The sequence below is a fragment of the Balaenoptera acutorostrata genome, chromosome 2 (genome assembly GCF_949987535.1).
Source record: "Balaenoptera acutorostrata chromosome 2, mBalAcu1.1, whole genome shotgun sequence".
NCBI classification, from domain to species: domain Eukaryota; kingdom Metazoa; phylum Chordata; class Mammalia; order Artiodactyla; family Balaenopteridae; genus Balaenoptera; species Balaenoptera acutorostrata.
The window spans coordinates 128,028,124-128,052,501 of NC_080065.1; the positions used below are offsets into that span (position 1 = coordinate 128,028,124).

At 40.8% G+C, this 24,378-nt stretch overlaps 1 protein-coding gene across 4 annotated transcripts in view; it reads left to right on the top strand.

Moving 5' to 3' along the window:
* Positions 1–24,378, top strand: part of ARHGAP26 (Rho GTPase activating protein 26) — a 472,115-nt gene that overhangs the window by 232,089 nt on the left and 215,648 nt on the right. For all 4 annotated transcript variants that reach the window (XM_057540933.1, XM_057540934.1, XM_057540935.1 and 1 more), the window contains exon 12: positions 13,353–13,389. In XM_057540933.1, coding sequence (XP_057396916.1) covers positions 13,353–13,389 — 37 coding nt within the window. The remainder of the gene's footprint in view (positions 1–13,352; positions 13,390–24,378) is intronic.

Below are 24,378 nucleotides of genomic sequence, written 5' to 3' on the forward strand. Positions count from 1 at the left end.
GGCAAGAGCAAGGTCTTCATGTTTGTTCAGGAACAGGTCATTGGGAAGAGCCATCAGATATATTTTTATTGGTTTCACTTTCAAAAGAGCCTCCCTAAGACAGCAAATGCAATACCGGTAGCAGTGGAAGAGGCAAGCCAGAGGAAGCATTGCCAGGTGAGAATTAGAAAAGCAGCAGCAGCCATTTTACTTCCTTCTCTGGAGCACCTTCTGTCACTCGGGCTGTGGTGACAAGAGGCCTATTTCTAATGGGAGAAGGAGGAACCAATACCAGCTCCCCAGTTCTGGACCTTCGTGTTGAGACATATCCTCATTTACTCCAAGCTCTTCAAACTGGTTTTATCCCCACAGGCTGAAGATTCAAACAATTAATTTTTTTTCCATTATGGTTTATTACAGGATATTGAATATAGTTCCCTGTGCTATACAGTAGGACCTTGTTGTTTATCTGTTTTATATATAGTAGTTTGTATCTGCTCGTCACAAACTCCCAACTTATCCCCCTCACTCCCTTTCCCCTTTGGTAACTATAAGTTTGTTCTCTATGTCTGTGAGTCTATTTCTGTTTCGTCCATAAGTTCATTTGTTTCATATTTTAGGTTCCACATGTATGTGATATCACATGGTATTTGTTTCTGACTTACTTCACTTAGTATGATAATCTCTAGGTCCATCCGTGTTGCTACAAATGGCATTATTTCATTCTTTTTTTTTTTTTTTAAAGGGCAGTTTAATATGGATACATGGGAGCCATTTTTTTTTTTAAAGTATTTGTTTATTTATTTATGGCTGTGTTGGGTCTTCGTTTCTGTGCGAGGGCTTTCTCTAGTTGTGGCAAGCGGGGGCCACTCTTCATCGCGGTGCGCGGGCCTCTCACTATCGCAGCCTCTCTTGTTGCGGAGCACAGGCTCCAGAAGCGCAGGCTCAGTAATTGTGGCTCACGGGCCCAGTTGCTCCGCGGCATGTGGGATCTTCCCAGACCAGGGCTCGAACCCGTGTCCCCTGCATTATTGGCAGGCAGATTCTCAACCACTGCGCCACCAGGGAAGCCCCTATTTCATTCTTTTTTATGGCTGAGTAATATTCCATTGTATATATGTACCACATCTTCTTATCCATTCATCTGTCGATGGACATTAGGTTGCTTCCATGTCTTGGCTATTGTAAATAATGCTGCTATGAACCTTGGGGTGCAAGTATCTTTTCAAATTATAGTTTTGTCTGGATATATGCCCAGGAGTGGGATTGCTGTATCATATGGCAACTCCATTCTTAGTTTTTGAAGGAACTTGCATACTGTTTTCCATAGTGGCTACACCAATTTACATTCCCACCAACATGTCAGGAGGATTCGCCTTTCTCCACACCTTCCCCAGCGTTTGTTATTTGGGGGTTTTTAAATGATGGCCATTCTGATTGGTGTGAGTTGGTACCTCATTGTAGTTTTGATTTACATTTCTCTAATAATTAGTTATGTTAAGCACCTTTTCATGTGCCTATTGGCCATCTGTATGTCTTCTTTGGAGAAATGTCTGTTTAGGTCTTCTGCCCATTTTTTGATTGGGTTGTTTGTTTTTTTGTTATTGAGTTTGTATGAACTGTTTGTATATTTTGGAAATTAAGCCCTTGTTGGTCACAAATATTTTCTCTCAGTCCGTAGGTTGTCTTTTCATTTTGCTGATGGTTTCCTTTGCTGTGCAAAAGCTTATAAGTTTGATTAGGTCCCATTTGTTTATTTTTGCTTTTACTTCTTTTGCCTTGGGAGACTGACCTAAGAAAACATTGGTACAGTTTATGTCAGAGAATGTTTTCCCTATGTTCTCTTCTAGGAGTTGTATGGTGTCATGCCTTGTATTTCAAACAGTTCATTCTTTTTTTTTTTAAAGGCATTTTTTTTTTTTTTTAGAAATTCACGTTCTTTTATTTATTTATTTATTTATTTATTTATTTATGACTGTGTTGAGTCTTCGTTTCTGTGCGAGGGCTTTCTCTAGTTGCGGCAAGTGGGGACCACTCTTCATCGCGGTGCGCGGGCCTCTCACCATCCCGGCCTCTCTTGTTGCAGAGCACTGGCTCCAGACGCGCAGGCTCAGTAATTGTGGCTCACAGGCCCAGTTGCTCCGTGGCATGTGGGATCTTCCCAGACCAGGGCTCGAACCCATGTCCCCTGCATTGGTAGGCAGATTCTCAACCACTGCGCCACCAGGGAAGCCCCCCAAACAGTTCATTCTTGAAAGCTTTTCTAATTGTGGCCTGTGGACCACCATGAGAAGAGAGGGCCTCCTCGATCCAAAAATTCATGTCCGTTATTGGTTGGTGTTGCACAGGCCAAGGGTGTCTTACTGGTAACTTCTGGTGGGTGTTACTAAAAGTTCCTACATTAATCCTGTTTAATAGAGTTTGCTTAGTATTCGAATGTGGTGCTCTACTCAAAAATCTGCCTACCACATAGTCCTGGGCAAAGCTGTCAGTTCTCTCTGTCTGTACTCCTAGCTTTTTTTTTTTTTTGAATTTTATTTTATTTATTTTTTTATACAGCAGGTTCTTATTAGATATCCACTCTATACATATTAGTGTATATATGTCAATCCCAATCTCCTAGTTCATCACACCACCAACGCCCCCGCCACTTTACCACCTTGGTGTCCATATGTTTGTTCTCTACATCTGTGTCTGTTTCTGCCCTGCAAACTGGTTCATCTGTACCATTTTTCTAGGTTCCACATATAGGCGTTAATATACGATATTTGTTTTTCTCTTTCTGACTTACTTCACTCTGTATGACAATCTCTAGGTCCATCCACGTCTCTACAAATGACCCAATTTCGTTCCTTTTTATGGCTGAGTAATATTCCATTGTATATATGCACCACTTCTTCTTTATCTATTCGTCTGTTGATGAGCATTTAGGTTGCTTCCATGACCTGGCTAGTGCAAATAGTGCTGCAATGAACATTGGGGTGCGTGTGTCTTTTTGAATTATGGTTTTCTCTGGGTATATGCCCAGTAGTGGGATTGCTGGGTCACATGGTAATTCTATTTTTAGTTTTTTAAGGAACCTCCATACTGTTCTCCATAGTGGCTGCATCAATTTACATTCCCACCAACAGTTAAAGAGGGTTCTCTTTTCTCCACACCCTCTCCAGCATTTGTTGTTTGTAGATTTTCTGATGATGCCCATTCTGACTGGTGTGAGGTGATACCTCATTGTAGTTTTGATTTGCATTTCTCTAATGATTAGTGATGTTGAGCAGCTTTTCATGTGCTTCCTGGCCAACTGTATGTCTTCTTTGGAGAAAAGTCTGTTTAGGTCTTCTGCCCATTTTTGGATTGGGTTGTTTGTTTTTTTAATATTGAGCTGCATGAGCTGTGTATATATTTTGGGCATTAATCCTTTGTCCACTGATTCATTTGCAAATATTTTCTCCCATTCTGAGGGTTGTCTTTTCGTCTCGTTTGTGGTTTCCTTTGCTGTGCAAAAGCTTTTAAGTATCATTAGGTCCCATTTGTTTATTTTTGTTTTTGTTTCCATTACTATAGGAGGTGGATCAAAAAAGATCTTGCTGTGATTTATGTCAAAGATTGTTCTTCCTATGTTTTCCTCTAAGAGTTTTATAGTGTCCAGTCTTACATTTAGGTCTTTAATCCATTTTGAGTTTATTTTTGTGTATGGTGTTAGGGAGTGTTCTAATTTCATTCTTTTACATGTAGCTGTCCAGTTTTCCCAGCACCACTTATTGAAGAGACTGTCTTTTTTCCATTGTATATCCTTGCCTCCTTTGGCATAGATTAGTTGACCATAGGTGCGTGGGTTTATCTCTGGGCTTTCAATCCTGTTCCATTGATCTATATGTCTGTTTTTGTGCCAGTACCATATTGTCTTGATTACTGTAGCTTTGTAGTATAGTCTGAAGTCAGGGAGTCTGATTCCTCCAGCTCTGTTTTTTTCCCTCAGACTGCTTTGGCTATTCGGGGTCTTTTGTGTCCCCATACACATTTTAAGATTTTTTCTTCTAGTTCTGTAAAAAATGCCATTGGTAATTTGATAGGGATTGCATTGAATCTGTAGATTGCTTTGGGTAGTATAGTCATTTTCACAATATTGTTTCTTCCATTCCAAGAATGTGATATATCTCTCCCTCTGTTTGTGTCATCTTTGATTTCTTTCATCAGCATCTTATAGTTTTCTGAGTACAGGTCTTTTACCTCCTTAGGTAGGTTTATTCCCAGGTATTTTATTCTTTTTGTTGCAATGGTGAATTGGATTGTTTCCTTAATTTCTCTCTCTGATCTTTTGTTGTTACTGTATAGGAATGCAAGAGATTTCTGTGTATTAATTTTGTATCCTGCAACTTTACCAAATTCACTGATTAGCTCTAGTAGTTTTCTGTTGGCATATTTAGGATTCTTTATGTATAGTATCATGTCATCTGCAAACAGTGACAGTTTTACTTTTTCTTTTCCTATGTGTATTCCTTTTATTTCTTTTTCTTCTCTGATTGCCATGGCTAGGACTTCCAAAACTATGTTGAATAATAGTGGCAGGAATGGACATCCTTGCCTTCTTCCTGATCTTAGAGGAAATGCTTTCCGTTTTTAACCATTGAGAATGATGTTTGCTGTGGGTTTGTCGTGTATGGCCTTCATTATGTTGAGGTAGGTTCCCTCTATGCCCACTTTCTGGAGAGCTTTTATCATAAATAGGTGTTGAATCTTGTCAGAAGCTTTTTCTGCATCTATTGAGATGATCATATGGTTTTTGTTCTTCAGTTTGTTAATATGGTGTATCACATTGATTGATTTGCATATATTGAAGAATCCTTGCATCCCTGGGATAAATCCCACTTGATCATGGTGTATGATCCTTTTAATGTGTTGTTGGATTCTGTTTGCTAGTATTTTGTTGAGGGTTTTTGCATCTATATTCATCAGTGATATTGGTCTATAATTTTCTTGTTTTGTAATATCTTTATCTGGTTTTGGTATCAGGGTGATGGTGGCCTCATAGAATGAGTTTGGGAATGTTCCTTCCTCTGTAATTTTTTGGAAGAGTTTGAGAAGGATGGGTGTTAGCTCTTCTCTAAATGTTTGATAGAAGTCACCTGTGAAGCCATCTGTTCCTGGACTTTGTTTGTTGGAAGATTTTAAATCACAGTTTCAGTTTCATTACTTGTGATTTGTCTGTTGATATTTTCTATTTCTTCCTGGTTCAGTCTTGGAAGGTTATACCTTTCTAAGAATTTGTCTGTTTCTTCCAGGTTGTCCATTTTATTGGCATAGAGTTGCTTGTAGTAGTCTTAGGATGCGTTGTATTTCTGTGATGTCTGTTGTAACTTCTCCTTTTTGATTTCTAATTTCATTGAGTCCTCTCCCTCTTTTTCTTGATGAGTCTGGCTAATGCTTTATCAATTTTGCTTCTCTTCTCAAAGAACCAGCTTTTAGTTTTATTGATCCTTGCTATTGTTTTCTTTGTTTCTATTTCATTTATTTCTGCTCTGATCTTTATGATTTCTTTCCTTCTGCTAACTTTGGGTTTTGTTTTTTCTTCTTTCTCTAGTTCCTTTAGGTGTAAGGTTAGATTGTTTATTTGAGTTGTTTCTTGAGATAGGCTTGTATTGCTATAAACTTCTCTCTTAGAACTGCTTTTGCTGCATCCCATAGGTTTTGGATCATTGTGTTTTCGTTGTCATTTGTCTCTAGGTATTTTTTGATTTCTTCTTTGATTTCTTCAGTGATCTCTTGGTTATTTAGTAACGTATTGTTTAGCCTTCATGTGTTTGTGTTTCTTTACGTTTTTTTCCCTGTAATTGATTTCTGATCTCATAGCGTTGAGGTCGGAAAAGATGCTTGATATGATTTCAGTTTTCTTAAATTTAGTAAGGCTTGATTTGTGATCCATGTTGTGATCTATCCTGGAGAATGTTCCGTGTGCACTTGAGAAGAAGGTGTAATCTGCTGTTTTTGGATGGAATGTCCTATAAATACCAATTAAATCTAGCTGGTCTATTGTGTCATTTAAAGCTTCTGTTTCCTTATTAATTTTCTGTTTGGATGATCTATCCATTGGTGTAAGTGTGGTGTTAAAAAGTCCCCCACTATTATTGTGTTACTGTTGATTTTCTCTTTTATAGGTGTTAGCCGTTGCCTTATGTATTGAGGTGCTCCTATTTTGGGTGCATATATATTTATAATTGTTATATCTTCTTCTTAGATTGATCCCTTGATCATTATGTAGTGTCCTTCCTTGTCTCTTGTAACATTCTTTATTTTAAAGTCTATTTTATTTGATATGATTATTGCTATTCCAGCTTTCTTTTGATTTCCATTTGCATGGAATATCTTTTTCCATCCCCTCACTTTCAGTCTGTGTGTGTCCCTAGGTCTGAAGTGCTTCTCTTGTAGACAGCATATATATGGGTCTTGTTTTTGTCTCCATTCAGCGAGCCTGTGTCTTTTGGTTGGAGCATTTAATCCATTCACGTTTAAGGTAATTATCAATATGTCTGTTTCTGTTACCATTTTCTTAATTGTTACAGGTTTGTTTTTGTAGGTCCTTTTCTTCTATGGTGTTTCCCACTTAGAGAAGTTCCTTTAGCATTTGTTTTAGAGCTAGTTTGGTGGTGCTGAATTCTCTTAGCTTTTGCTTGTCTGTAAAGCTTTTGATTTCTCCGTAAAATCTGAATGAGATCCTTGCTGGGTAGAGTAATCATGGTTGTAGGTTCTTCCCCTTCATCACTTTCAGTATGTCTTGCCACTCCCTTCTGGCTTGTAGAGTTTGTGCTGAGAAATCAGCTGTTAACCTTATGGGAGTTCCCTTGTATATTATTTGTTGTTTTTCCCTTGTTGCTTTCAATAATTTTTCTTTGTCTTTATTTTTTGTCAATTTGATTACTATGTGTCTTGGCGTGTTTCTCCTTAGGTTTATCCTCCTGGGACTCTCTGCACATCCTGGACTTGGGTGGCTCTTTCCTTTCCCATATTAGGGAAGTTTTCGACTATAATCTCTTCACATATTTTCTCAGGTCCTTTCTCTCTCTCTTCTCCTTCTGGGACCCCTATAATGCAAATGTTGTTGCGTTTAATGTTGTCCCAGAGGTCTCTTAGGCTGTCTTCATTTCTTTTCATTCTTTTTTCTTTATTCTGTTCTGCGTCAGTGAATTCCACCATTCTGTCTTCCAGGTCACTTATCCATTCTTCTGCCTCAGTTATTCTGCTATTGATCCGTTCTAGTTTATTTTTCATTTCAGTTATTGTATAGTTCACTCTGTTTGTTCTTTAATTCTTCTAAGTGTTTGTTCTTTAATTCTTCTAGGTCTTTGTTAAACATTTCTTGCATCTTCTCAATCTTTGCCTCCATTCTTTTTCTGGGGTCCTGGATCATCTTCACTACCATTATTCTGAATTCTCTTTCTGGAAGGTTGCCTATCTCCACTTCATTTAGTTGTTTTTCATGTGTTTTATCTTGTCCCTTCATCTGGTAGATAGTCCTCTGCCTTTTCATTTTGTCTATTTTTCTGTGAATGTGGTTTCTGTTCCACAGGCTACAGGATTGTAGTTCTTCTTGCTTCTGCTGTCTGCCCTCTGTGTGCTCTTAGCTTTTTGAAGGATGTTTTTTGGGTATCCCAAAGTGTCTCAAGCTGGTTGTGGTTTTCAGTTACTGCTATACTTGTATGTATTAATGGAAATTTGTAGAATTACTGTTATGTTTAAATTGGGTGGAAATTCTGTTCTTACATAATGGTTGTGTTGTTGCGATTTTAATAACTGCTTAGCTTCTTTTGAGTTCTTTGTTGGTCACCAAGCTTTTTTTTCCTTTGGAAAGTGGGACTGGGTGGGGAAGTTCTATGAAGTTGTGGTTGAATACAGATCTAGTCTAGAAGACTCTGGCACTTGTTAGCTTTGTAACCTTTGAAAAGTTATTTAACCTACAAGATGGTGTAAAGTGGAGGCAGTGGTAGTACCCCATCAGCTGGAGGATGAAATAAAATAATTCATGTAAATGCTGAGTATGATGCCTGGCACATAATCGGTGGTGGAAAAGTGATTGTGGTGAGTAGTTACTTTTATATTTAACTGCCATTTAAAAAAACATTGAGAACTCTTGCTAAAGTTGACTTTAGATTTTATGCTTTCCGTTAGTCCTTTAATTAGTTTCATTTGGTTAAATTTCAATGCTAATGAGGCCAATGTCACTGTATCCCTCAAACCACATACCCATCCTTAGACATTTATCCCGTAGGGGATAAGTATTGATATGAAGAGACAGAAAGATGAGGATTTGGTGATGTCACATATGGCACTCGGTAAGTGCTGGGTAAACAAAGCCATTCCCACTTAGTGCTATTCCTACGCCAACATCTGGCCTGGTGATGGTGATGAAAGGTCATCTTTACAGAATGCTCTGTGGGCCACAGAATTTGTATTCTACTCTCTGTGTTAAATGTTTTCTATTTATTGTCTTATTTAATTTTCACAGTGACCCTAAGAGATAGGGAACATTAATGTCCCTATTTTACACTAGCAAAGACTGAGGTTTAGAATTGTGAAGTGATTGGACTGTATAGCCAGTAACTGGTAGATCTGGACTTTGAACCTAAGCAGCAGATAAGCACAAATCTGTTACCCCTGACAGACAGTTTAAAAGAGCAAGTCCTAGTGATGGTGGATCCATTGTGTCACACAGAGAGGAGGGTCAAAAATTATATCTGATGTTGTAGAACCAGCTTGGGCAGTGTTTTGGGGTGTGGGCACGTAGCTCTGTTTTGTGTGTCCCTACATGTGCGCGTCCAAGGAACAGGCAGGTGGGAGGGGTTTAGATGTTCCAGGCTACTTGGAAGAGACCTCTGGGAATGACAAAGCTTAGGTGTGAATTCAAGTGCAGTTGAAAAATGAGCAACAGATTTAAGTGAATTTGCCCGTGAATCTAGTTCTCCAACACTTTCATTTTGTGCTGATTTTGATCCAAAGTGTGATGTGGCCAAGTGCTGATGCAGCTGTGTGTCAGAGGGAAAAGTGAGATTGCTTTGTCTAATTATTGCTCTATTTATGCCTTTAATTTATAAGTTTAAAATAATTTCCTTTCTGTGCTTTCTTGGTAAGGCCTGGATAATGGTAATAAAGGACACCCGTGGAAAAATTCTGGGAACCCAAATGACTCTGTATTCTCTCTTAATTCTCTAGGGACACGTAAATTGAATTGGCTCAGCAGTGAACAGAATTGATTGCAAAATCACATCTTAGTGCAGAGGGAGCATATGAAAGCTTTGCTCACCCTCCTTTGATTTAATTAAATTGTACTCCCATCATAGCTTCTGGGTGAGGACTCATAGAATTACAATGCCCTGTGATTTGTATCAAAGACCTACTTTCCTGCCCTGGTGTTTATCTTCAGAATCGAGCCCTGTGGTTCAAAGAATATGAAGTGTTACTTCTGTGTTAGGTGCCAGCTGGTCACGTGGGTTAGTGGTGAATGCTTCAGGCTGGAATCAAAGGCCATTCCCAGTTTCATTTTCTCTCCGAGTCGTGGCAAATTCTTTCTAACAGTGACTCACCTTCCCTAGCTGCGCACGACATCTCATCACCTTTAGCGTCGTCATCATCATCATCATCATCATCATCATCATCATCATCATCATGATGTCTTATGTATCACGTGGTTAGTGGTTCAGAGCTTGGGCTTTGGAGACAGACTGTAGGAGTTTCTGTCTGGATTCTGCCCAATTCCAGCTGCCTGACCTTGGGCAAGTGACCTAACCTCTCTAATGCCTCAGTTTTCTCATCTATATGTCAGGAATAATTAGGTTGGTGTGAGGACTAAACAAGATAAATGCATATAGAGTGCTCAGAGTGGTGTCTGACACATAATAAGGCTTTTGTCACCATTGTTTGTATTAATCCGTTATTGCTGTTGTAATTATTTTATAATGAATCTCAGATGGACCCTGATAACATAAAGTAAACATATGTAATTTGTATTCTCTGGAAACATGCACTTGAAAACAAATGTTCATTGGTATGGATATGTAACAAATTCTCATACACAGTGTTCAGCAGAAACTAGTGCATCCCTGAATGAAAGTACTATAGAAAGTCAGAGGGCTCAGAGACTTGCATGTGGCCAGGTCTTAGAGTACTCTGGCTAAGCAGGATGGTTAGACTTTAGCTTAAGTTGGGTTGTTGAAACTGTGTATTAACTGATTTATTCTTCCTAGGAGCCATAATTCAGGAATTGTTGAGTGACTCATGTCCCCTTGAATTGATCCTGGACATTTGAGTTCTATCCTTTTAAGACAAAGGCTCTTGAGAGGCTTACTTGAAGGCATACAAACCTAAGATAACTCTACTAATCAATCCTAAGACAGAAGCCACTGCCAAAGAGACCTTTTATTTTAGGAAATTGCCCTTGTCTCTGAACCTCAGTCTGACATTAGTGGGCAACTATGAGATCTAAAGAAGGTTTCCCCAGAACAGACTGAGCATTTCTAAAGGGCGAATCGCATGCCCTCTGCTTCTGCCAGAATGGAAGGTATTTACAAACTATAGACTACTGGTATGGCTTGGTAGTTGTGTGCATTTGTCACTGCCTGGAAAAGTAAATGACAGTTGGAACATCCCTACAACGGCAAGATAGACTAGTACACCACCTTCCAGCTTTGTGTTCTTGGACAAACTATGTAACCTCTCTGGGCCTCAGGTTCCACACCTGTAAAATGGGAATAACACTAGTACCTAACCCACAAGGTTGTTAAAAAGATTTGATGACGTCACGTATGGCACTTGGTAAGTGCTGGGTAAACAAAGCCGTTCCCACTTAGTGCTGTTCCCACGCCAGCATCTGGCCCGGGTGATGGTGAAGCTGCCCCCCCCACCCTGGGCCTTCCTTGTTGGGCCATGTAGTCACGCAGTCCTGGCAGGCATGGTTTGTTAGCTTCATTTCAAACTCATTCTCCTTGGCTCATTTACCCAAACCAGACAGAGATTAATGGCCTGGCCTCAGAGGATCGGGCGGCACATGTTCTTGGTGCCTTTGGCTCACTGATATCGCCTCTCTGATTTGGGGAATGCCTGGGTGTTCCAGGCCTGGGCCTCCTGAGCCCCAGGAAACATTAAAAGAAAGTAATTTGGTACAAATTCACCTCCTAGTTAAGGAGGGCTGAAAGCCCTGTATTTTGTTGTTCCTTCTGGATTTTGCCATTTAGAAACAGGAGCAGGTTTCTCTGGGATAGGATGTTTGAATTTAATGGGAGATATGAAGTGAGCAAGGATGGCTGGAAAAAATACTTTCCCAAATATTGTCTCTTCCCCTGTGTTTCCATTACCTACCTGTCCGATTTTAGTGCATGCCATTGACCGTGAATGGCTCGTCCTCGCTATTACGAGGTTACCCACTTTGCTCTGCAGGATTGTGCCGCTGCCTCTCTCTTTGCCACGTCCTCATCTCCTGCCCTTCTCTTTCGTGCACTAGTTGCCAAGTGCACTGGCCTTCCTCCCTCCAAAAGGCCATACCAGGCTCACAGTCTTTTGACTCCTTTTATGCACATAAACTGATGCCTTTTCATTCATCAGACAATAATGCTTGAAGTACAGAAACCCCTTTATTCTCATCTTTCTGACCTTCAGTAAGTGCCTGTGTGTCTTTGTAGTCTTCTTCAGGAAATGAATAATGATCATAAAATGGAGTGGTTTGTTAAATTATCTGTTTGATAATTCAAAGACCTTCTTGGCTGACTCCTTGAGTTTATAGATGGGGCAGTAGAGACCCACAGAGGGTGAGAGACTTACCCAGTGACACAAGGCAATCGGGGGGCCATGTTGGAACTATCACCCAGCTCTTGACCAGCATCTCACCCATATTTCCTAGCAGGTAAAAAGTCCCCTTAGGGTGTCATGGCTCTTTTTTCAGAGATGCTTGGCTCTGTTCCTCAAAGGGTTAAATAAGTGGCTCTCAACCAACAGTGGCCATGACAATCATTTGGAATATCCTTTTTTTTTTTTTTTTTTTTTAAGTTATGACCAGTTTCATGCTATGCCTTTTCATACCTACAGAATCATAAGCACCAAAGAAAGATTTGGGCACTATGATTTTTTTTCTAAAGCAGAGGCTTTATTATCTTATTTAATAATGTCAGCATATCAGGGATTGGCAAACTATGGCCCACAGGCCAAATCCAGCTCACCACCTACTTTTGTATGGCCCATGAGCTCAACATGGTATTTACAGATGAACATTTGCAATTGACTTGATGATGAGAAACATTTTGAACTCTATTTAAGCTAAATGTTATCCTTCCTCTATAAAAAATGCTGTTCTTCTGATTAGTCAATCTGTATTTCAAAAAATTGTACTCCTTGGAAAAGATACTCCAAGTGGTTGTGCTGACCACTCTTGCCTGAGAACCAGTTCTTTAACCCCTGGATGAACCAAGCCAAGCATCTCTGAAAAGAGCCATGCAACCCTAAGATGGATTTTCACCTGCTAGGAATATTATACCTGTATTTTGAAAACTTACTATATTTTGAATTTTGTCAAGAAAAAATTGTGGGAATTTGTCTTCTCTCTTGTTTTACAAGTACCTGTATAATATCATTGATTTGACTTGCCTCCTGGCCTGCAAAACCTAAAATATTTACCAGCCTGTCCTTTATAAGAAAAAGCTTGCCGACTCTTTCAGTGTGTCATTGTTTTTTATTGGGGTACATTCCCTTTTATGAATTCTATAAATCATTAAAGGGTTTTCTATTGTAAAAGTAATATATTCTCCTTATAACATTCAAATTCACGGAAGTATATGAAGTAAAAAATGATTGGTCTCATCCCCCAGTGTTAGCACTTAAGAGTTTGTAATGTGTCTCTGTCCAGACTTTGCCACGTACTAGCTGTGAGACCTCAGTTAACCTCTCTAAGCCTCTCAAATTCTCCATCTGTAAAACAGTGATAATAACCGTTCCTACCCAACAGAATTGTTGCATAGATAATTTGAGATAATTCCTATAAATTGCTTAGCGTGTTGCCTGGTGTGCAGTTAATGCTTAATGATTTGTAACTAATTACATTTTTTTCTTCCTTTTTAGTTTATATACAAACATAAGTTTGGGGTTTTTTTAAAGGAGGAATATGATTTTTTTTTCTTTTTTTACAATAAAGTCCAGAGGTGATTCTGATGTGCACACACTTAAGCGCTGAAGTAAATACTGGGAAGTAGGTAATTATAGATGGGATTTCTATTTGGGGGCCAGAATTGCCTTCCATCGTCTAGCACAAACCAGGGAAGAGGAGAAGGTAATGGTTTTCTTCAGCGAACCTGTAGGGTAGTATAAAATTCACACAAGTAAATGTTATTTCTGTTTTCCAGGTCTACAACTCGAACAAGGACAGCCAGAGCGAAGGGAGTAAGTATGTTGCTTGGATACTTTTCTACAGGTGGGGGTGGGCCTGGTCCTGGAGAAGTTGCTATTCTGGGGAAGAACCACCAGGAGGTGCTGTGGGCATGTTGGGTCGCCCCATTCCCCCAGTGCAGCCAAGCTACTTCTGCTGCAGCTTACGGTGTCAGTGACTCCAGGATGGTCAGTAAGCCTGACTGGCAAGGCCGTGATGACATCTTTCACTGTATAACCCTTCACACTGTACAAAGAATTTTTATGTACATTATCTCAGTTAATCCTTTGTTGTCTTAAGAATGTAGCTCCAGTCACCACTTAAAAGTCACTTAATCCGATAACACCCAGCTCCCCCAGCGCTCTGTCCTGTGGGAAGCCAGAATTGACTTTTCCTCCCTCACAGTCTCGCTCCAAGGACTGGAGAGCCAGAACCATCTTAGTGATCGCTTAGTAACTAACTCTGTGTTCCTTGTTGCCACTTTGGGGAGTTAAGAGTGGAGACGAAGAACTCTGTCATAATATTCCTCTTTGCTGGGAGTGACCCTGGGCAGCCTCTGTAGAATATACAGCACATTTCCTCTGCTACTGGCTCTGAGCACTCTGGTTAATCATGATTTCCAAGGGCACCTGTAACCTTGTAAAGATGATGGGATTAAAATGAAACTGCTATTGCTAGAGTGTTTGGGCTGATTATCTCCTTGGTGCACAGGGGAAAAAACAAATTCCTGCCACGTTGCTACCAGAGTACAAAGGAAATTCTGTCCCCTTGCCTCAGATTTGCTTTGTAAAATCCTCTTGGAAAAATAATTCCAAGATAACCCTACCATGAATTCCAGTAGTGTCAGTAAAACAGTACCTCTTCATGTGGACAAAAGGCTGGGCTGTTTTATGTGTGTGTGAAATCCATTCTAGGACAGAGATTTTCTTTCTTTCATTCCTTCCAAAATACAGATTCTACCAGAAGTTTTAAATAAAATATTAAGTAATTTGGAATGGTTGCTATTGGTAGGTTAAGAGGCCTTTAGGAGAGGAAAAAATGTTTCTTTTTTTTCCTTCAGGAATTGAACAAGGGGAAATTTTTTTCAAGTAAATATTCAAGGAAAAAAGTCATTCCCCCCCCACCCCGTGTCAGGTGGGATTGTTTTAGAATATCTGAAATCAACTCTGGTTAACTTGGCCTAAAATAACAGTACAAAAATAATAATAATAATAATAATAATGAAAGAATACAGAAGCCTTCAGTGTAACTCACAGTAAGGTAGGAAGACCTGAAGAACCAAGGCTTGAAAACAGACCAGTTCTGGAGACCCAGGGACCAATGAGAAAGGGTCTTCTGGATGATATTTGCAGGATGGTAAAGCCCTTAAACGGTTTTTTAGTCCTTGCCTCACTCTTCTGAAGGTCCAGATTCCCAGGAAAGATAGCATCAAGGTGGTCTAGCTGTGGTCCACCCAGGGGAAGACAACACACCTTGATTGATGGTTTCAACAGTATTCATAAAATGGGAGCAGCGTGGTTTACCAAAGGGAGATCAGGGAAGCCACCGGGACAAGAGAGGATAGATGCCAAGCAGGCTGAAATAACAGATGCCCACACCATGCCCTAACCTGGGAGACACTTCTATCATGAAGGACCCAGGAACTGTGGGGGACGAGATGCATATGAATGGAGAGCCCCCCACTTCACCCCACACCAGAAGTTTGCCTGTAACTTTTGACCTTATGAACCTACTTCTCTCCCCTTGAGATAAGTGCCACTAGATTTGAAAGACGACCATGACTCTGCTGGTGGGCGTGGCAGGTGGTTGTACTGTTTTGTAAGGCCTTTGGGGCATATGTATCGGAAGCCTTTAAAAAGTAAATATCCTTTGACCCAGCGATTTGTCCTAAAGAATAGGCTGGAGTGCAAAGATGTTTCTGTAAAAAAGTTCACTGGAGCATCGGTAATAATAGTGAAGAATTGGAGACAATCTAAACGTTCAATAGGAAGTCCATTAAAAATATCATAAAGTACTATGTAGCCTTCAAAAAGAACAAGAGAGATCTTGGTATATTTGCAGAAATGGTATCCACAGTATACTGTTCATTGAGTTTTTTAAAATTCAGGTTGTGGAACCATGCATTTATTAAAATAAAATAGTTGACTCATCTAGATACATTGATAGGAAAGAAGTCTGGAAATACATTTATCATTAAACTCTTACTCAGGATAGAGGGCAGATTATTGCGAGACACTGACCTTCTACTTTAAATATTCTGTGTACTTTGCATTGTCGACAAAGAGTATGTATTTTACAATAATGGCGATTAATAGGTAGCGTTTATCGACTGCTTACTGTGTTTCAGTGTGTTTTATCCATATTAGCTCATTTAATGCTCACAGCACTGACTGAGGTAGGTGCTTTTGACCTACGTTGTAGATTAGGAAATTGAGGTTGGTGAACTCAAGAGATGTGATTTAATCTGAGTTCTGTCTGATTCTAACGTCTTTGCTGTTAACCACAAGAATATTCTACCTCCCTAGGAAAAGAACAATACAGAAAGTTCTATCTTGGGAAACACAGACACTTGCAACATTTTGCTTTCGGCGTCCCATTATCCACGGGGTGCAGAGAGTTGGCTGCCTCGAGTCTCTGATGATGCTTCAATGGCTTATTACCCTTTCATTTAGGAAGTGGGAAAGAAAAAGATGTGCTAAACATCTTGGCCACTTTTCCAGGAGTACTTTTGATAGAAACAGGTTTTCTAGGGTATTGCTATTCTTTTTTTTAAATAAATTTATTTATTTTTGGCTGTGTTGGGTCTTTGTTGCTGTGCGTAGGCTTTCTTTAGTTTCGGCAAGCTGGGGCTACTCTTCATTGCGGTGCACGGGCTTCTCATTGCGGTGGCTTCTCTGTTGCGGAGCACGGGCTCTAGGCTCACGGGCTTCAGTAGTTGTGGCATGCTGGCTCAGTAGTTGTGTCTTGCGGGCTCTAGAGCACAGGCTCAGTAGTTGTGGCGCACGGGCCTAGTTGCTCCGCGGCATGTGGGATCTTCCCGGACCAGGGCTCGAACCTGTGTCCCCTGCATTGGCAGGTGGATTCTTAACCACTGTGCCACCAGGGAAGTCCTGGGTATTACTATTCTAAAAGATGTTCTGTTCACTGATTTCCAAGCTGGCAAAATCAGAGGACTGTTCTGGGTTGGTGCTTCCTCCCGTCCTTTGGCGTTAGGAACCCCTGTTCACATCACACAAGCCTTAGGTTGTCTTCCCCTCCCCTCTCAGAGCGCTTGTCTCTTTCGTATTCCTCATGGCAGTGATTTGCAGTTTCACTGCGCTCATCGCCACAGGTGGCGCTATTGCCCAGGGTCTGATTGTTCTGCAACTCTGTTTATATGACAGTCAAAATTTTTTAAAGGTAAGAAGTCAATCTGATAGGAATTTAAGAGCAGGACATTGCACTTTTCGCCTTTAATAGCCATTTCCAAATGTCTAGCATTTTCCTTTCTAGAAAATATTTTGGTGGGAATTTGAATGCCAGCATTTTATCACAGAACCAGAATGTTTTCAAGAGACAGGTAGCAAAAGGGAATTCCTTTGGGGACACTTCTGAATTTGTTGCTTTTCTCTTGAAGTTTCTCTCAGGCCGTACAGTGCCTGTGGGGTATAAGACAGGGCCGTAAATAATGTCTGGCAGCTGCTGGTATTTTCCAAATGGCCCAGTTGCCAGGAGACGATGGCAGCAGATAAATGCATGCACATTTCTTTGCAGAGCCTTTTTCCCCCTCCTCTTTCTTCTCTGGATCTCAGGTATAGTGAGTGATTTAATCATAATCCCCGGTTTGTGGCACATGATCATCACAGGCCCCTCCCTTTCGCCCTTCATTCATTCATTTATTCATTCACTCACTCCCTTTTAGTTCTTTTCCCACCTCCTATTCCTGTCCTCCCCTTCACCGTTCTAATGTGTACCTTTAAAGTGTATTCTTGGACAATGAGTATCTTTTATCTCCCTGTGTTTTTAAGTTACATAAATGTTTGTCTTGTTCTGTTTCCTGCTGTGCCCCCTCAGCATTGTGTTAGGAGCCGTCCATATTCCCCTGTCTACCTCCAGACTGTGGCTTCCGTCTGCTGCACACTCCACGGTGTGTAACACTGTGCAGAGATGCACTCCACTGCACGTGCCTCCCAGTCCTCATCACCACTAACAATACCACAAGGAGCGTCTTTGTACATGTCCACCTGTGTGAGAATCTCTTTGGGGTTTACCCTCAAGGAGAGTTGCTGGTTAGCCAGAGGGTGTGTGTGTACTTAGTTTGAGGGAAGGCTCTCACCTTGTGACCTAGACTGGCCTTTCCCCAGTCCTCCCAGCCCGACAAGAGTATTTCCCCATTTCTGCCAACTCTTCTCATTATATTCAGCTTTCTAATTTTTTCCCAGTCTAATAGATATAAAATGGTAGCTCATTGTTGTCTTAATTTGTATTTCTCTAATAATTAACGTGTTTGAGTATCTCTTCATATGCCTGTTTACTGGGTGTCCTCTCCTGCTTTTTGCCTATTTGTGTCCTTTGCCCATTTTTCTATTGTAGTTACCATTTTTTTTTTTTTTACTGCTGATTTGTAAAGTTCCTTCTGTATTCTAGATATTAGTTCCTTGTTAATTGTAGATTTTTTTTAAAATTTATTTATTTTTGGCTGTGTTGGGTCTTCGTTGCTGCATGCGGGCTTTCTCTAGTTGCGGCGAGTGAGGGCTACTCTTCGTTGTGGTGCGCGGGCTTCTCACTGCGGTGGCTTCTCTTGTTGTGGAGCACAGGCTCTGGGTTCGCAGGCTTCAGTAGTTGTGGCATGTGGGCTCAGTAGTTGTGGCTCACGAGCTCTAGAGCGCAGGCTCAGTAGTTGTGGTGCCCGTGCATGTGGGCAGAGCTTGGTTGCTCTGCGGCATGTGGGATCTTCCCGGACCAGGGCTCGAACCCATGTCCCCTGCATTGGCAGGCAGACTCTCAACCACTGCGCCACCAGGGAAGCCCAATTGTAGATATTTTAAATATATCTTCCCATTTTGCCATCTGACAATTAATACTATGTGTGATATCTTTCCTTGAGTATAAAGTCTTACTTTTTATATATTCAAAAAACTTTTTGCCTTCTGGTTTACGATTTTCAAGTTGTGTTTTGAAAAAGGCCTTTCTGACCCATGTCACAAAGATATGCACCTACATTTTCTTTTATTGGCTTCATGATTTTGTCTTTCACACTTTGGTTTCTAATCCAACTGATATCTACCATTGTATATGGTGTTTCATGAAGATTCAGTTTAGTTTTTATCCACATGAAAAGCCAGTTTTCCCAACAACATCTACCAAGCTATCCATTCTCACCCTCTTTGACTTGTGATACCAGCTTTATTGTGTATTAAGTTTGCACATCTGAGCTCTGTCTCTGAGCTCTTTATTTCCTTGGTCTGTCTGTTCTTGTGCTAATACCTCTCCAGTTTTAATATGATGACTTTGAGGCAGGTCTTAATATCTAGTAGCTTAAGTCTCCTCTCTTTACTCTCCTTTTTAAGGGTTGACATAGCTGACTGTGGACCTTTATCCTTCTATATAAATTCTAGCTTAAGTTTGATAAGTTCCTCAAAAATTTAAAATTTTCATTTTGGATTGCATTGAAGTGTACAGGTTAATTTGTGGAAAAATGACACTTTAAAAAATATTAGTAATGGTTTAATCATTGAATGTTGTTTCTCACAGTATGCTTTACAAGTAACAAATATTTTTTAAAATAAAAAAATTTTATTGAAGTATAGTTGATTTACAGTATTGTGTTAGTTTCAGGTATACAGCAAATTGATTCAGTTATACATATATATTATTTTTCAGATTCTTTTCCATTATAGGTTATTACTAGATACTGGATATAGTTCCCTGTGCTATATAGTAAATCCTTGTTGCTTATCTATTTTATATATAGAAGTATCTGTTAATCACATACTCCTAATTTATCCCTCCCCCACCTTTCCCCTTTGGTGACCATAATTTTGTTTTCTGTGTCTGTGAGTCTGTTTCTGTTTTGTAAATAAGTTCATTTGTATTATTTTTTGGATTCCACATATAAGTGATATAATATTTGTCTTTCTCTGTCTGATTTATTTCACTTAGTATGAGTCTGATGGTCTCTAGGTCCTTTCATGTTGCTGCAAATGGCAATATTTTTTATGGCTGAGTAATATTCCATTGTGTATTTATACTCCTTCTTTATCCATTCATCTGTCAATTGACATTCAGGTTGCTTCCATGTCTTGGCTATTGTAAATAGTGCTGCTATGAACATTGGGGTGCATGTATCTTTTCAAATCAGAGTTTTTGTCTTTTCCAGATATATGCCCAGGAGTGAGATTCCTGGATCATACGGTAACTCTATTTTTAGTTTTTTAAGGAGGCTCCGTATTGTTCTCTATAGTGGCTACACCAATTTACATTCCCACCAGTAGTGTAGGAGGGTTCCCTTTTCTCCACACTCTCTCCAGCATTTATTATTATTATTATTATTTTTTAAAGGCATATTTTTCTTTTTTTTTTTTTTTTTTAATTTTTATTTATTTATGGCTGTGTTGGGTCTTCGTTTCTGTGCGAGGGCTTTCTCTAGTTGTGGCAAGCGGGGGCCACTCTTCATCGCGGTGCGCAGGCCTCTCACTATTGCGGCCTCTCTTGTTGCAGAGCACAGGCTCCAGACGCGCAGGCTCAGTAATTGTGGCTCACGGGCCCAGCCTCTCTGCGGCATGTGGGATCCTCCCAGACCAGGGCTCGAACCCATGTCCCCTGCATTGGCAGGCGGACTCTCAACCACTGCGCCACCAGGGAAGCCCCAGCATTTATTTTTTGTAGACTTTTCGATGATGGTCATTCTGACTGGTGTGAGGTGATAACGTCATTGTAGTTTTGATTTGTATTGTCTCTAATAATTAATGATGTGGAGCATCTTTTCATATGCCTGTTGGCTGTCTGTATGTCCTTTTAAAATTTTTTATTATTTATTTATTTTTATTTTTTATTTTTGGCTGCGTTGGGCCTTCGTTGCTGCACACGGGGGCTACTCTTTGTTGTGGTGCGCAGGTTTCTCATTGCAGTGGCTTCTCTTGTTGTGGAGCATGGGCTCTAGGCGCATGGGCTTCAGTAGTTGCGGCTCGCGGGCCCTAGAGCACAGGCTCAGTAGTTGTGGCACACGGGCTTAGTTGCTCCATGGCATGTGGGATCTTCCCAGACCAGTGATCAAACCTTTGTCCCCTGGATTGGCAGGCAGATTCTTAACTGCTGTGCCACCAGAGAAGTCCCTATCTGTATGTCTTGTTTGGAGAAATGTCTATTTAGAAATGTTCTAACTTCATTGGTTTACATACAGCTGGGAAAATTGACACTTTTATAATACTAAGTCACCTCCTCCAAGAGCTTTGAATGTCTTTCCATTTATTCAGACCTTTACTTTTCTGCCTAGAAGTCTTCTGTTTTCTTGGTTAAGTTAATCCCTACATACTAAATTCAAAAACCAATCTGCTATTTTTGGCAGTCGTATGAGCTGCTCAACGGTGGATCTGGCTGCCATCAGGAACCTTCCCTGGGTTTGTTCCTGGAATGTCAGGAATATACGTCAGTGACACTGAGTTTTCTCTAGTTGGTCAAATTCTTACCCAGTAGTGGAGGGAAGGGAAAAGATGGGAGTAAGAATAGATACAGAAGAAGGAAGTCTGGTTTGTTGCTTCCTAAGCTTCTTTACTGAGAAGGTGATCACACCAGTGTCAATCATTCTAAACGGCAAATGTCTGTCATTGATTTTCCCCTTTATTATTACAAAGAACAGGACTCTGCCCTGGGCAGGGACCCCTCCTCTTCCCATCTTACCCTTTGCCACCTTAATGTGTATCTCCTGAGTCTACATGTCCTGTTTCTTGCTTTACGTTGGCTGCAGTTGTGAGAATTACTCCCCAAAGGCTCTATGAGAATTGGTTCATTCTCCTTTGAAATGAGCCCAGGTCAGAAGTAGAAGGGGGAGCTAGGAAGGGACCTATTCTCAGCCCCGCTGCTGTTGTCCTGTAGTCCCACCTGAGAGACAGTTGGGAAGCCGAGAACTTGTCAGAGAGGGTACACAGTCCAGTGCATGAGAGCAAGGGAAAGGCAGGCTTTTCTAGTGTGAGCTCGTCTTTACCAAGTTTGAAGTTTTAAATAATAAATGTCACTGCCTACTTAGCTCTGAAAAGATTAGCTTGTTTACAGAAATGCTGCTCTCCCGCTGCTCTGCCAGCTGTTTGGAGACTGACAGACTGAGACAGAGAGGGATGTCTCCTAATCTTGGCTTCTAGTGCCACTTCCCTTACTGTGAGTATTAACTCGAATTCCATGGGTCAGTCGGGTCATTTAAAAAGAATATGCCTGAGTTGCCCTAGGTGTGCCTTGTCACACACTGTTGGCCCCAGCTGGCTTTTGAGAAGAATATTGCAGCCATTTTCTCTGCTTCCCACTCTTGTTGAACATGTTCTTTGCATCTACCTGAACCTCTCACTAGACGTAACTGTAGGAGTCCAGGCTTCATTCAACTAATACCTCTTGGAATTCTTAAGAGCCATGACCCAGGGGGACATGAGTACTGAGGGGTAAGGACACCAACCAGCAGTACAGTTGCCTCTACCTTTAAGGAGTATATGGTCTGCTGATGAAGTTAAGACCCCTGGGAGATGATAGACCGATGGCCCATCACACATGTGTGGGTGTGTAGTACCCGTGCTCTCTGCAGATGCACTCATGTGCAGACAGGTGCCCACAGCCAATTGGAATGGGCCTCCATCTAGGCTAGAAAGACTTAAAAAGTGCCCTCCCTTCTCTCCAGAAGAAGGAAATATAATTCTTCCTCTTTGCTTCCCAGTCTTAATCCCTTCATTCCTTCCAGTTTGTTTTTTATTTTTTTTTAATACAGCAGGTTCTTATTAGTTATCCATTTTGTACATATTTTATTTATTTTATTTTTAGCTGCGTTGGGTCTTCATTGCTGCGCTTGGGCTTTCTCTAGCTGCGGTGAGCGGGGGCCACTCTTCGTTGGGGTGCGCGGGCTTCTCATTGCAGTGGCTTCTCTTGTTGCGGAGCACAGGCTCTAGGTGCACAGGCTTCAGTAGTCGTGGCTCACAGGTTCTAGAGCACAAGCTCAGTAGTTGTGGCACACAAGCTTAGTTGCTTTGCAGCATGTGGGATCTTCCCGGACCAGGGCTGGAACCCTTGTCCCCTGCATTGGCAGGTGGATTCTTAACCACTGCGCCACCAGGGAAGCCCAGTATATTTTCTTAATATAATCTCTCCTATGCATTTTTAAATAGCTGAGATTATTTTGTATTTTTTTAAAATTTTTGAATGTTATTTTATTTATTTTTTATACAGCAGGTTCTTTTTTTTTTTAATTTTATTTATTTATTTTTGGCTGTGTTGGGTCTTCGTTTCTGTGCGAGGGCTTTCTCTAGTTGCGGCAAGTGGGGGCCACTCTTCATCGTGGTGCGCGGGCCTCTCACTATCGCGGCCTCTCGTTGCGGGGCACAGGCTTCAGACGCGAAGGCTCAGTAATTGTGGCTCACGGGCCTAGTTGCTCTGCGGCATGTGGAATCTTTCCAGACCAGGGCCTGAACCCGTGTCCCCTGCACTGGCAGGCAGACTCCCAACCACTGTGCCACCAGGCAAGCCCCCAGCAGGTTCTTACTAGTCATCCATTTTATACACATCAGTGTATACATGTCAATCCCAATCGCCCAATTCATCACACCACCACCACCCCCCGCCACTTTCTCCACTTGGTGTCCATACGTTTGTTCTCTACATCTGTGTCTCAATTTCTGCCCTGCAAACTGGTTCATCTGTACCATTTTTCTAGGTTCCACATATATGCGTTAATATACGATATTTGTTTTTCTCTTTCTGACTTACTTCACTCTGTATGACAGTCTCTAGATCCATCCATGTCTCTACAAATGACCCAATTTTGTTCCTTTTTATGGCTGAGTAATATTCCATTGTATATATGTACCACATATTCTTTATCCATTCATCTGTCAGTGGGCATTTAGGTGGCTTCCATGACCTGGCTATTGTAAATAGTGCTGCAGTGAACATTGGGGTGCATGTGTCTTTTTGAATTATGGTTTTCTCTGGGTATATGCCCAGTAGTGGGATTGCTGGGTCATATGGTAACTCTATTTTTAGTTTTTTAAGGAACCTCCATACCGTTCTCCATAGTGGCTGTATCAATTTACATTCCCACCAACAATGCAAGAGGGTTCCCTTTTCTCCACACCCTCTCCAGCATTTGTTGTTTGTAGATTTTCTGATGACGCCCATTCTAACTGGTGTGAGGTGATACCTCATTGTAGTTTTGATTTGCATTTCTCCAATAATTAGTGATGTTGAGCAGCTTTTCATGTGCTTCTTGGCCATCTGTATGTCTTCTTCGGAGAAACGTCTATTTAAGTCTCCTGCCCATTTTTTGATTGGGTTGTTTGCTTTTTTAATATTGAGCTGCATGAGCTGTGTATGCATTTTAGAGATTAATCCTTTGTCCGTTGATTCATTTGCAAATATTTTCTCCCATTCTGAGGGTTGTCTTTTCATCTTGTTTGTAGTTTCCTTTCCTTTGCAAAAGGTTTTAAGATTCATTAGGTCCCCTTTGTTTATTTTTGTTTTTATTTCCATTACTCTAGCAGGTGGATCAAAAAAGATCTTGTTGTGATTTATGTCAAACATTGTTCTTCCTATGTTTTCCCCTAAGAGTTTTAGAGTGTCCAGTCTTACATTTAGGTCTCTAATCCATTTTGAGTTTATTTTTGTGTATGGTGTTAGGGAGTGTTCTAATTTCATTCTTTTACATGTAGCTGTCCAGTTTTCCCAGCACCACTTATTGAAGAGACTGTCTTTTCTCCATTGTATAGCCTTGCCTCCTTTGGCATAGATTAGTTGACCATAGGTGCGTGGGTTTATCTCTGGGCTTTCAATCC